Raw genomic sequence first — 13,360 nt, forward strand, 5'->3', positions numbered from 1 at the left:
GGATAAAGCCTAATGGATAATCCGGCCCTGTGAAGAACCCTGCGATTTTTACACATGTACCTAGCATATTAAGTGGGCATCGTATTAGAATTGAATTACTTTGTACTTGCAAATATTGGATGCAACATTAACGTTTACATAAGGTATTGATCGAAGGTTTGCATATAATGATGGTTCAATGACACCGGGGCATAATTTTCCTATTGTAGATGTAGCCGACAGGTTTAAAGTACCTATTCGATTCCTCAGGAATGTATAAATAAATAAGTGATAAAATTTAAATACGTAACAGCTTGGTGGACATAAAATTAAATTAAAAAGTAGTGGTATGAGCGTTAAAATGGTAGTGACTAGTCTGTAAAAGGCATACAATTTTCTCGTGGTTACGAGAAAAACTTTAAGAGTATGAAAGTACTATTTTTTAATACAGAATCTATCATCTTCAAACATCTCTACATAGCATAAAACAAAGTCACTATCCGCCGTCTGTACGCTTAGATCTTTTAAAGTACGCAACAGATTTTAATGTGGTTTTCATCAATAGATAGATTTAAGAGGAAGGTTTATAGGTATAGGTTAATATTGTTTTGGGTTAATATAATGAAATATAACGATAATTGTTCAAGATGTCGGAAGAAATCAAGTCAATAGAGAGCTTTCATCTCGAAAATACTGATATACCTATAAAATAATGTATGAGGGGATTTTTCCTTCTTTTTAGGTCTAAAAACAAGTCAGTGGTATTCTATATTATACAGATAGCTTTGTGTAGCATTTTCATCATCATCATCATCATATCAGCCGTTAACTGTCAACTGCTGAACATAGGCCTCCCCTTGGGCGATTTCGCCAATAGTAGTCACGCTTGACAGGCAGGTTGGCAACCACAGTTAGGCTTTTGGAATGTTTTAAAAGGGACCCTGCTGCCCAGCGCCCGACTATTAAAGTTACCTTTTATTTAAATAAAATAAATATACAAATTATATAGAGTTTGGAAAACTATTTAGATGGATAAAATAGTGATTAATTGACACACTGATACCATATTGTTTCTACATTGCAACCGTACGAAACTGGGGCGAGTCGTTAGTTAATAATAGAGTTAAATTATATTTGTATGGGTTATTACGAATGCTATGATTAAAGATGCTAATGAGTAACGTAATTACAGTTAGTACATAACTATCGAGGCCTAAGGAAATAAAGTAACAGCCGGCCAAGTATTACTGAAAGGACGAGGCGAGCCGAGGGTAGCCAAGTACTTTCCAAATACTAAATCGATTTTACTGAGTTTTTATTTTCTTTCAATTAATACTCACTTTCATGTGTTGTTATTTCTTAAATTTTTGTAGGCAGCAAAGTTTTTTAAATTAATATTTGAGAGTAAAAATATCTAAAACAACTCTATAGCCTTAGATTATAAAATAAAAAGAACACCCTATAGCCGTGTGTCCGCGAACACCAAAGCATGCGTAAATGGAGACTAAGAGTCTATTCACGGAACGCTCGCATCGAAGTACTACAGCGGTATCGATTGATTGACTCACGTTGCCACGCAATATCCGATCGAATTCCTTAAGCAAAACTAATAAATAAACGAGCCGAGACTGCATGTAACCAAACGTTTTGTTTTCTAATTCTTGCCAATACTATAAATGTAGGGGAAAGGAATTGTTTGTAATGGGGTCAACCAGCCCATTTGCTCGCAACATACCCTATCAGGTCAACCTCCACGCGGTTCCCCCTGGAAACAATCGTGGTTAATTCTTATTGAATTCGTCACGATAGACTAACTGATCTGCTTTCATCCTCACCTATCATCTGTCATTGGTGCCCCGACAGCGTATACCGATAGCGCAGGCGGGGTTACCATTCCATTATCATCCACAAAAAAAAAAATTATAAATGTGAAAATGTATTTGTTTGTTTATCACCTGTTAACGCTTTAACGACTTAAATTTTACAAAATATCACAGGATGTTTTTTTAAGTGTAATATTATTATAAACACTACTTATCCTTACTAAATATTATAAATATTAAAGTAACTTTGTCTGTTTTTTACCTGTTAACGCCTTAACCAATTACTATGAAATTTAGTATACACATACTATATGGTATAGGCTACTTTCCATTCCGGTCGTAGTCGAGGGTAAAAGCTAGTATACAATAGTCCCATGATAAAGTTAACATTGTATAAAATATAGATACTATTTATATTTAGGCCTATAGGAGGTTTTAGTTTTAAGGAGGCAGAGCTATAATAACTTTGAACTGTCATTTTAACTTGTCGGTAACCCGGTGAGTTAATGTGACGTTAAACATCAATAGAACTGATAGTCCCGTGGCTGGTTGTTTATTTAGAAGCGGTGTTTGAGCTATGATTCACTCACTAGTTACACACCAATAACCGTAAACCAGCAAAGTGGAATATAATAGAGTTGGTATGCCGAGTTTTCCGGCCCAAACACTATCCGAGACACCTACGGACTCTAAATAGACATGGGAAAAACACTTTATGTTGCGTTCACATTAGAAAACATATTTTTATGCCTTCATAAAACCGTAAAAGATGGTTAATAAAATATGTGAAAGTATACATAGTAACGTTATGAATTAATGAACGTTTCATATATGTAAAGATTACATTCAGTGTGTTTTAATGAAAATTGTGTTATTATAAAATATATAAATATACAAGTACAATGGTAGTATGTATGATAATACAAATTCTAAACAATTTACTATGACTTTAACTATGATTTGTGATAACATAAAAATAATAAAATACAAATAATGATCTGAATTTAAAAAAAGAATATAAAAAATATTTTAACTATTAGTGTGTGTGTGTGTGTGTGTGTGTGTGTGCGTGTGCGTGTGTGTGTGTGTGTGTGTGTGTGTGTGTGTGTGTGTGTGTGTGTGTGTGTGTTTTTTTTTTTAACTTTTATTTAAATCACAGAAGTTAAAATATTTAAAAAAAAGACGCAATGCTAATTATTTTTAATGAATTATTAATTTTACTAATAAACGAATGATGTGAAAATAACATAATAATTTTATTTACCCGCGAATTCGCCAGTGTGCTGATATTGCCTTGACCTTTTTATTGACATTGAAAAAAAAAACAATTTATTATAATAAAAAGTAGTCTATGTTCATCGCATCCTATACAGTGCACACTTTTACATTAATAATATTATTAAGGACAAGTAGTTTTTATAATAAAATTACACTTAAAGAAACACCTGTAGTACTTTGCAAAATTTAAGGAAAATTTACAATAAAATCATCGGAATCTATCGATTCCGATTACCTATGCGAGATATCTAAATTTAAATTCGCGAACTTTCTGCGAATCATATAGAATTAGTTCTTGAAAATATTTCAAACCAATGAAATAGAGATAACAATTTGAATATATATAGACAAAGGGGTTTTTTTTGTATACCACTGAGGTGGCAAACAAGCATACGGCCCACCTGATGGTAAGTGGTTACCGTAACCTATGAACACCTGCAATACCAGAAGTATTACGCGCGCGTTGCCGACCCTGAAGAAACCTCTTTACCCCCTTTTGAAGAACCCCATGCTGTAGTCTCTTGGGTATATAATCATCATCATATCAGCCGTTATTTGTCCATTGCCAAACATAGGCCTCCCCCATAGACTGTCATAAGGTACGGGGTCATTCTTTAAAGCAGTTTAAATTAGGAGGATTTTGCCAGTAGTTGCCACACTTAACAGGCGGATTAGTAACCGCAAATAGGCTTTGGGGACATTTTAAGAGGGACGCTGTAGTCTATTCCTTAACGATTAAGTTTCCTTAGTCGCCTTTTACGGACAAGGGAAAAGATACCCTTGGCGAACATAAGAACGATCTCTACCAGTCAACCAAGGAACAAACAGATGTTTGGTAGCAGTATTTTAATATAAATGATTTTTATATATTGCATATTATTACTTGTCTTACTTTTTTTGTTTATTTTAGTTTTAAATTACTCATTTTTATAAAAAAAAAGCATGTATTGCAAACTTCCCTAGATCTTTTATAGATTTTATTTTTATAATTATTTTATTCCCTTTTTTGTTCATATAATTGTCAATTTGCTTTTTGTCGCTTTCGTAATCTGTCTTCTGTAGTTTTCTTTTATTATAGTTATTTATTCTTTAAACCCATTGTTTTATTATACTAAATACATTAATATACAGTCCATAATATCTCCCAGAGCATGCTAAGCCTCACTTAGTATATATTATAATGCTGAAGCATACTTCAGCTTTATTAGTCACTAAGGTTTATTGTTTCTAAACGATAAAATTATTTAGGACTGTGTTTCACAAAAAAAAAAAAAAAACTTAAGTTCTTGTAAAACCAGTTATTTTAAATTTGAAAACTAAATTTTATTAAAATCGGTTACTGAACCGATTTTAATAAAATTTCTACGGGACCAATTTAAGTATATCCTTCCAGATAACAAAAAAAGAATTTTCATAACTCATTTACGAATGCGGATACATACATCATCATCATCATATTAGTGGTTAACTGCCCACTGCTGTGTAGGTCTCCACTTATTAGAATGCACACATAGTTGCATATAAAGATATCACTAATGAAAAAAAACCTATATCGTAGTTACGCAAATGGGGTTCAAGGGTCAGCAATAGTCATATAATTGATCAATATATTGTATCTTTTTGTTTACAACCGCATTATCAATCAATTGACGTCAATTGGGGAACGAAGGTTATCGCTGATGACTTTTACTCCTTCATCTTAAGTAATCATGGCGCATTCCAACGTCAGATAAGAATGCATAAACAACACCGGCTTGTCATTTTTTATTCACCGAGTTCAAGTAGGACGTACTCAACCTACTGGTATTTTGGGGTTCCGTATTAAAAAGTACAATGGAAATAATACTCCTTGACCGTTCGTCTATCCAATTGTTACAACTCTATATTTCAGCAACTATTTTAAAATGCTAACTATTTTAAATTTGGAACAGCTTTACATATTGTTAGCCTACATATATTGCAATAGAAATATTTGACGAATCATTTCCATTTTCTTTGCTAGAGAGTTATAAAGGATACCAAATTTTAAACTAATCCAAGTGGAGTATCATATGAAGGAGCTTCATTTATATATGTTGAAAGTGTTTTTTTTTTTTTTATTTTTAGGCCGCATACTTTTTATTTATAATCGAAAATGTGAGAAAAAAATAAATTAAACTCTTACCTCCGAAGTTGAAGAGAAAAATCTAAAATCATTTCAATTTATTAAAGTATATGTAAATATTCCACGAAATATAAAACGATGTTTCTAACTAGCACCGTATCTGAGAAATTGTCAAAAAACCTCCAAAAAACATAGTTGTGTTAGAAATTCTAATCAAAATTATGGCTCAAAATAAGATATTATGAATAATAACAAATATTAGGCGCCTATTTTGCATAAGAAAGTCAATAGAAGGTATTTTATTTTATATCTAAGTACAGAACCTTTGGCGTGCGAGTTCAACTCGCACCTGATCAGTTTTATTAATCCGCGATATTGTCATTATGGTGCGATTTCGATGATTATCTTTTTAATCGAATAGGCCTGCTTCTCGGTTGATTCTATACTGATTTATTTTTTAAATTTAATGCGAAAAATTATTTAAGTATAGAGAATCAATTCACTCTTGCCTGACAGGAATTAGAATAAATTTATTTCTTATGATAACGCAGTACATAAAAAATTACAGAGATGTCTTAGATTATATTAAATTTAAAATAGTAGTATTTTATTGAACTAGATGTTATCTTATGGATGTCCATATCAGTGATTATTTGATTATTATTAATTCCGTACGCAACAGTAGGCTCCGAGCAGCAATCCAAAAATTTGTCTAAAATTGCCTTGTTTAGAGGTACAACACGTACCGCAAAACGTGCGTGAACTAAATAGCAGTGGGAAATTATTGACTAAATATAAAAGATTGTGGACCTTCTGGTCGTAATGGTGGTGATCAATCTTCGAGTGTTGGCAGTCACACATGTTGTAATGGTAGCAGAATTAAACAAAATAATTCTCATCAAATAATCAGTTTTGGCTTTGTTCGAACAATTGTTTATAAAGGAAATCTAGACATGTAGAAGTATACTAGCAGTTTATGATATAGACCTATGTTCGGTAGACAACGAATGACTAAATGATGATTATGATGATATTAATTATTAGATAAGGATAAACATAAAAACACAGTGTAAACTTTTAGACATGAGTATTTAAAGTAATTAATTGATAATCAAGGTCTGATATTAAATGCATACAAAAATATGTTAAAAAGGGCAAATACCTGTACAGGCTAAGGTCAAGGTTTATATACTAAAAATAAGGAATGAAATAAATTTTTATCAAATATCAAGGTTTAAGGAAAAGAATTTTAGCAGTATTAAACTAATTAACGCACCTGAATAAGACAAGGAAGAAAGCAAAATTGCTTTCTTCCTTAATACGTATATATATATATACTCTATTGTACACAAAAATTACATTATTATAATTAACTTAGAATTAAAATAATACTTGAATGACAACAGACGAGCTATTAGAGTTCTCTTCCAGAAAACCCAAAGTGGAAAGGAGCATTAATTACGTTAGTCATTTATATTTCTATTTTTAAATGCATATTATTATATAATAGATCTTTGAAAATTTAATAAGGTAAAAAGTGAATGAATTGTAGTACTCGTATATACATGTCAAAATTAAATACCAAAAATCAATACCCTAAAAATTAACAACAATCTAATTAATGCTCAATATCACTCATAGTAAAGGACGAGTAATGAAAGTAAAACAATACTGTAGCATCATACAAAACACTTTAGCGTTTATCGCATTATTTAGGGTCGACGCAATATAATTTCCTTTCTCATTTCTATGTATCAATCATCATTTCTATGTTCGCACGACATTTGTCATATAGTCCATTCGATATTCTCATTGGCCACCTATACTTTCTGAGATAATATCCAAGTTTAGTATTTTTTATCGAAAAATCTAAAATATAAGATGTTATCTAACCGGATAGCCCTGAACAAATTAGATGAATCCATCAGCCACATCGAGTCATAGACCATTTCCCATCGCATGTTCAATTCGAAACAATATAAGTCGCCACTTGGCACTTATCTCTTATCTCACGCTATCAGCATCATCGCATGCCATTGTTATCTGGAGGAGCTCGGATCGCGCACTTAATGTACCTTCCACTACATTAATTACAGCTAAATGATTTGATACTATCTCTTTTTAATTATTAGCCCTAACATTTTTAAGAGCTATCGGATGTGAAACTTGGGAAATAATAACACAGTTTGGATCTTTTGTATTTTATGTGTATGTATTTTTTACAATTTCATTTCTCATTTTGAATAATGTTGTCTTAGTAACTACTTGTACTCTTTAATCTTCAGTTATTAATTCAATTTTCGTAAAGCAAAATGCTTAAACATGATTAATATCAATTACATTTAATCAAATTTTCAAATCGCAGGTCAGCGACGTTGCGTTTCCCAAATAAACTATATGGTAGTTTCCCGATATATCCCCAAACGGACATCTGATAGTTTCTACGCGTACAACACGCCTATCGCACTTAAAATAATTAAAGCCTTTCGTTTTAACAACCTCGTAAACCTAATCTTCATGATTTCCTGTTCGATCAATACGGAATAGGGTGGAGGTTTGTACCTTAATGCATTTGTGGGATTATTTTCTTCACGCTGCCCTCATCAAGATTAAACTTTACAACAGTATTCACCTACACCCATATCCTCTGATTACGATCTTTTAAATTTGTTCGGTTGTGTCTTTTTAAATTCATCTTCGGAATTCTATTAATGTTGACGTGGCAACCTTTTTCGTTTACATTTTGAGCTAAATCATCATTAATTTTGATTCAACGTCCATTACTGCGGTAGCGAGATGCTATCGACCAATTTCAAGTATCCATCGATTTGTTAAAACGTGCACGAGTAAAGAAATGCTGCCAGTCATAGCTCTGTTTCTGTACAATGGACCGAGGTGCTTTTAATTCGATGATCGCTCGATAAGATTAAGTGGTTTTGAAACTGTACGAAATACAGTAGATAAAGCTACTGGAATGCTGGAAGTTAATTTATTGTTGACTTGTTTATCGATCAAATAAAACCGATGTGGTGTACTTTTTGTATAGTACTTATAATACGAGTAACACAATACATTTTAACCGACAGTTATATTTTTCAGTTATATCTGTTTGATATTGGCTTATAGATAATGCCATATGGTGTAAGTCCACCTTTTACACTGTGGTTTTCTAGGTTTATTAATGTTTAATAACTAATTTATTTTTCTATAAATGATCGTCTGACTGATATTTATACATTAGACAGAGAAACGATTAAAATAATATGAAAATTAATAATAACATAACTCTATTTTTTATGGTCATTCTGAGTAATATTATATTAAGTTGTTGATAGAGAACAACTATAATTAATGTTACAATGTCCGAAATTTTCAAATATCACAATACGTCTACGAAAAATCCGCATTTAATATTATTTCTACCTTCAAGTTCAATAAAAATTCAGGTTCATAAATATTTTCATTACTGGAATATAATACTTTCAAGATACGAATGTCTTTCGTAATAAAATAATCATTATTGGAGATATCACATTGATTCTATTAATATGTTTAGGTATATTAACACTTTATCTTCGTGTATACCTATATAAAATTACTAATGATACTAAAATGTTACCAAACAGTTAATGACCTCTTAAAAAATAAAGAATGTATAAGCAAGTAGTATCAAATATTTGGATAATTATTTAAATAATTTAGTACAAATAACTATTTCCGTTACATTATTCGAAACCCCTCATAAAAAAGCACATGGAAGAAATATGATAATAGTCACTGCGAAAGTTAAAGTATTGCCCGTTCCCTTGGTATTTTTATACCAAGGGGACGGGATCTAGTGAAATAATAAATAAATATAAATATATTTTATTTGAGGACTTTAATTGTACCAAGACTGCAAAAAATATAGTTGGGTAGCTGAATAAAAAACATTACAATGCTCAGCAATGAACTAAATACTAAAGGAAGAGAAAGACCTATCTTATTGGAAATTTCACACACATATCTATTTTATATAACCGTGATAATCTCGACAAATAAGTAGCAAAGAACTGTACTGACCTCGAGAGCCTCCTGTGCTGTATGGAGGTAGTCCCTCAGCATCGCCTCCTGAATGCTGAGCCATTCTAATCTCGGGTCTTCTAGCTGCGTCACCTCTGTAACAATATATGAAATTGTACCAAAAACATAAAATTAAACAATGACATATAAACAATTCAATTGAAATATAGTAGCATGAAGTACAGATCAAAATATACATATAAAGGTACAAAAGGCGGTCTTATCGCTAGGGCAATCTGTTACAGACAACCTTTGGTTAAAGGAGAACATATAGAAGTGATTAGGTGGCGCAAGAGTAAATTAATAATTTTTACGTATAATGCACAAAAACATCAAATACACTCGAGAGCAATGAATTCGGGCCACCTAAAAAAACCTAAAAATAAAGTTGTTACTGTACTATATGATTTTGTTTATTTGTCTTGTAGTTGTATTAATTAAATATGTAACTATATATTTATATTATCACGCTTCATATCAGACAGAAAGAACATACTGCTAATGACCTTCACTCTTACAATTCATTCATACACTTTCATAATTAGACTTGTGCATTTGTTGTTCTTAACACCATACTCAATAATTTGAACACGATAGGTCATCCATAGATCTCTCTAGAGCTCTTCCCCTTCCGCGTTCATATCTATTTCTGTATATTTATTGAATTTACATATTTTAAGTATGTAAAACGTAAAGTCAGATGCTAAAAAATCGTTGCATTCTCTTATTTTATTTAAAAACTCTAATTACGTCATAATCGTTCGGTGTGTTCGCTCTTAACTATTCCATTACGAGATTATACTTATGGGCATATACTTCTATGATATTCAGTATGAAAAAGAATAATATAAAAAATATGTTCACGACTACAATTAAAAAAAAAATTGAATTTCCAAGTAAAAAGCGCTTGGATTTTTCAGTACCTAATAATAATTATACTACTTACACATACTAACACAAAAATTAATAATATAACACTACGGATTATTATTATAAAATATAACAAATATACATACTATTAAATAAAACGATTACAAAGAAAAAGAACTCCAACAAAATGAAACGCTTTCGCTGGGCCAATTATTATAATATTATAACGTAACGGACAATCAGACGGGCATCGGACGAACCTTGGCATAGCTGGGTTGAAAGTTAACCGGGTCGCTGAGCAACTATATGCTAAACCAAACCTACGCAATTTTGATATATGCGCTGAATTGATTAATGTTCCTATCGGTTTACATACAATATGAAATAAGTGAGACAAATTAGAGACACAGGGGGGAAAGGGATTGTTAGCGATGGGGTTTAACAGCCCCATTGCTAGCAATGTTACTAATCAGGTCGACCTCCACGTGATTCCCCCTGGAAACCATCGTGGTTACTTCTCGTGGAATTCTTCACGATGGGTTAACTGACCTGCTTTCATCTTCATCTATCATCTCTCACTGGTGCCCCGCCAGCGTATACCGATAGCGCCGGTGGGGTTACCATTTCATTATCACCCATTAAAAAAAAATTAGAGGTACATTAAATACTACTCTCACTCACTTACATACTAGATAGTAAATAAAGGTAATATGGATTCTGATCCGATATCTATATATTGGGTGCTTCTAGACATTGATGGCGGACAAAAGGTCATTTCGATATCGCTCATATCGGTCAGATATCTATTTTCGAATATGTTATACGATATACGATAACAGACTTTTAACATACTCATTATTAGACCAGTATATACATATTGCAATTAAAATATATAGATATTACTATATATTACCCAGCCCTATTAGATAGTTATGAAGCTAAATTATACAGTCATAATCCGTAAAGATGGTCAAAGAATTTTGGTAATGCAACGTGTTATTGTTTTTTTTTTTCTGTTGAAAATTGAATTTGAGAGAGGGACAGCTCTTACTAATATAATTTGATTAAAAATTGTGATCTGTAAAAAAAAAAACCAGCCGCCGCCGGCTCCCCATAACATTACATTACAAACCTCTAAAATTATCAGTTTCTCCACTATATTATACATCTATTATACATATAAACCTTCCTTTTGAACCACCCTATCTATAAAAAAAAAACAGCATCAGAATCCGTTGCGTAGTTTTAAAGATAAGCAATCGTAAGGACAGACAGACGGGAATAGACTTTGTTTTATACTATGTAGTAATTTAACAATCTGTAAATTGTATATTTATTTCAAAGAAAAATATAATTATTTCGCTAAGCATTAGAATACAACGTGGCAGGGAACGAGCCTATCCTCATATAAATATAACGTATGTAATAGTTAGTAAAGATTTTTGAATTTCCATTATTTTTAATGTTTAAAATAGAAAATTTGAAATTCAGAAAGTACCATGCCTATTGTATCACATCGTATTAAATATTTTTTTATAGATACCACAAAATTTATATACCTAAATAAGGTAAAAGCCCCTGTCAAAAACGATTAAAAGCGATTGTTTTTTTTTTACAACACAAGGGGGCAGACGAGCATGCGGCTCACCTGATGGTAAGTGACTACCGCCGCCCATGATCACCCACAACACCAGCGGCAATGCAGGTGTGCTGCCGGCCTTTTAAAAAGGAATATACTCTTTTCTTGAAGGTTATGTTGTCGTATCGGTTCGGAAATACTGCTGCTGGAAGTTGATTCCAAAGAATGGTTGTCTCCGTAGTAACACAGTATATACGTAGCCCACTTCGGTAGCATCAGTACACCGCTCCCTTTAGCCGATAGATATAATATACAAGTATATATTTTATATGATTATCTAAATTGTTGTTAATAATCTGACAGATAAATTAACCCTGAAAAAATTCCTTCCACGAATGAGTCAATATGCAAAAATCTTATAGATTAGTAGCGATTAGCAATTTTTAGAGTACCGTGTAACAAGGAACCCTTATAGTACAACTACGTTCGTCGACTGCTCTCTATAACAAATCACAATAGCCTATCATTACTACGTAAAAGTAACATAATCACAGTAATATACAATAATATGGCTGTGTGGTCCCGACATGGAACAGGGCACCCCTTCCTTTCCCGAGGGTATAGTAAATCGACTAAGAGAGGGCGAGGAATGAGTAGCAGCGTCCCTCTTAGAATATCTCTAAAGCTTAACTGCGGTTGCTAATCTGCCTGCCAAGCGTGGCAACTACTGCAAAACTCCTCCAAGGAGACAGCTTATTAGGTCAGCAGTGGACGGTTAAGGGCTGATATGATGATGATATTCTATGATAATGCCTAAGGAATAACTGACATTATATATATATATATATATATATATATATATATATATATATATAATTTTTTATTATTATTCTTTAAGTGGTGCAATAAAAATGTAGTCATGTAGTATATATATATATATATATATATATATATATATATATATATATATATATATATATAATTTTTTATTATTATTCTTTAAGTGGTGCAATAAAAATGTAGTCAAAAACAAACTCATTTCCTTACAAAAAGTTTCGAAATAGGGAATCCAAATTGCAAACTGGGAATTCTAATCACAGATCAATAAGTACTACTGTACGGAATCCTTGACCACAGGTCCGACTCGCACTTGGCCGATTTTGATCAATGATAAATAGTTGACATTCGTTAATAAATCGATAGTAACTGTACTTAGCGCAATGCCAATGATGAGACGTCACAATTTTGCAGGCGCGGGTAACACGTAACTGATAAGAGTTGATAAACGTTTTAATGGACTGACTAATTCCTTACTAATATTATTGCAAAACTAAATTTGTTTTTATGTTACAACATAGCGCCGTAACGGCTCGACCAGTCGTCTTAAAATTTGATTTACAAATACTTTTTGAGTTAAAAAAGGGCTATTTATTCTGAGAATGGATTATTAGTAATGGGGATCTAACAGCTCCATTGCTAGTAATATACCCTATCAGGTTCATCAGATCCAGAAACCATCTTGTGGAATTCCTCATGATGGGCTTACCGACCTGCTTTCATCTCATCTATCATTCCACACTTGCTCCGTGGCATTCCATTATTACTCATTAAAACCATTTATCGTAGTCAATTAACTTCTTGAAATCATGGGTCTAGTAAGTTAAA

The 13,360-nt window shown here is 32.2% G+C and overlaps 1 protein-coding gene across 1 annotated transcript in view; it reads right to left on the bottom strand.

Moving 5' to 3' along the window:
* The window catches only part of LOC113512182 (protein kibra), a 96,179-nt gene that overhangs the window by 51,138 nt on the left and 31,681 nt on the right, over nt 1–13,360 (bottom strand). The window contains exon 3 of the mRNA XM_052893995.1: nt 9,247–9,341. Within this exon, the coding sequence (XP_052749955.1) occupies nt 9,247–9,341 (95 nt within the window). The remainder of the gene's footprint in view (nt 1–9,246; nt 9,342–13,360) is intronic.

Source organism: Galleria mellonella, unplaced genomic scaffold (genome assembly GCF_026898425.1).
Source record: "Galleria mellonella isolate WM207_F2 unplaced genomic scaffold, CSIRO_AGI_GalMel_v1 utg184, whole genome shotgun sequence".
Lineage (NCBI taxonomy): Eukaryota > Metazoa > Arthropoda > Insecta > Lepidoptera > Pyralidae > Galleria > Galleria mellonella.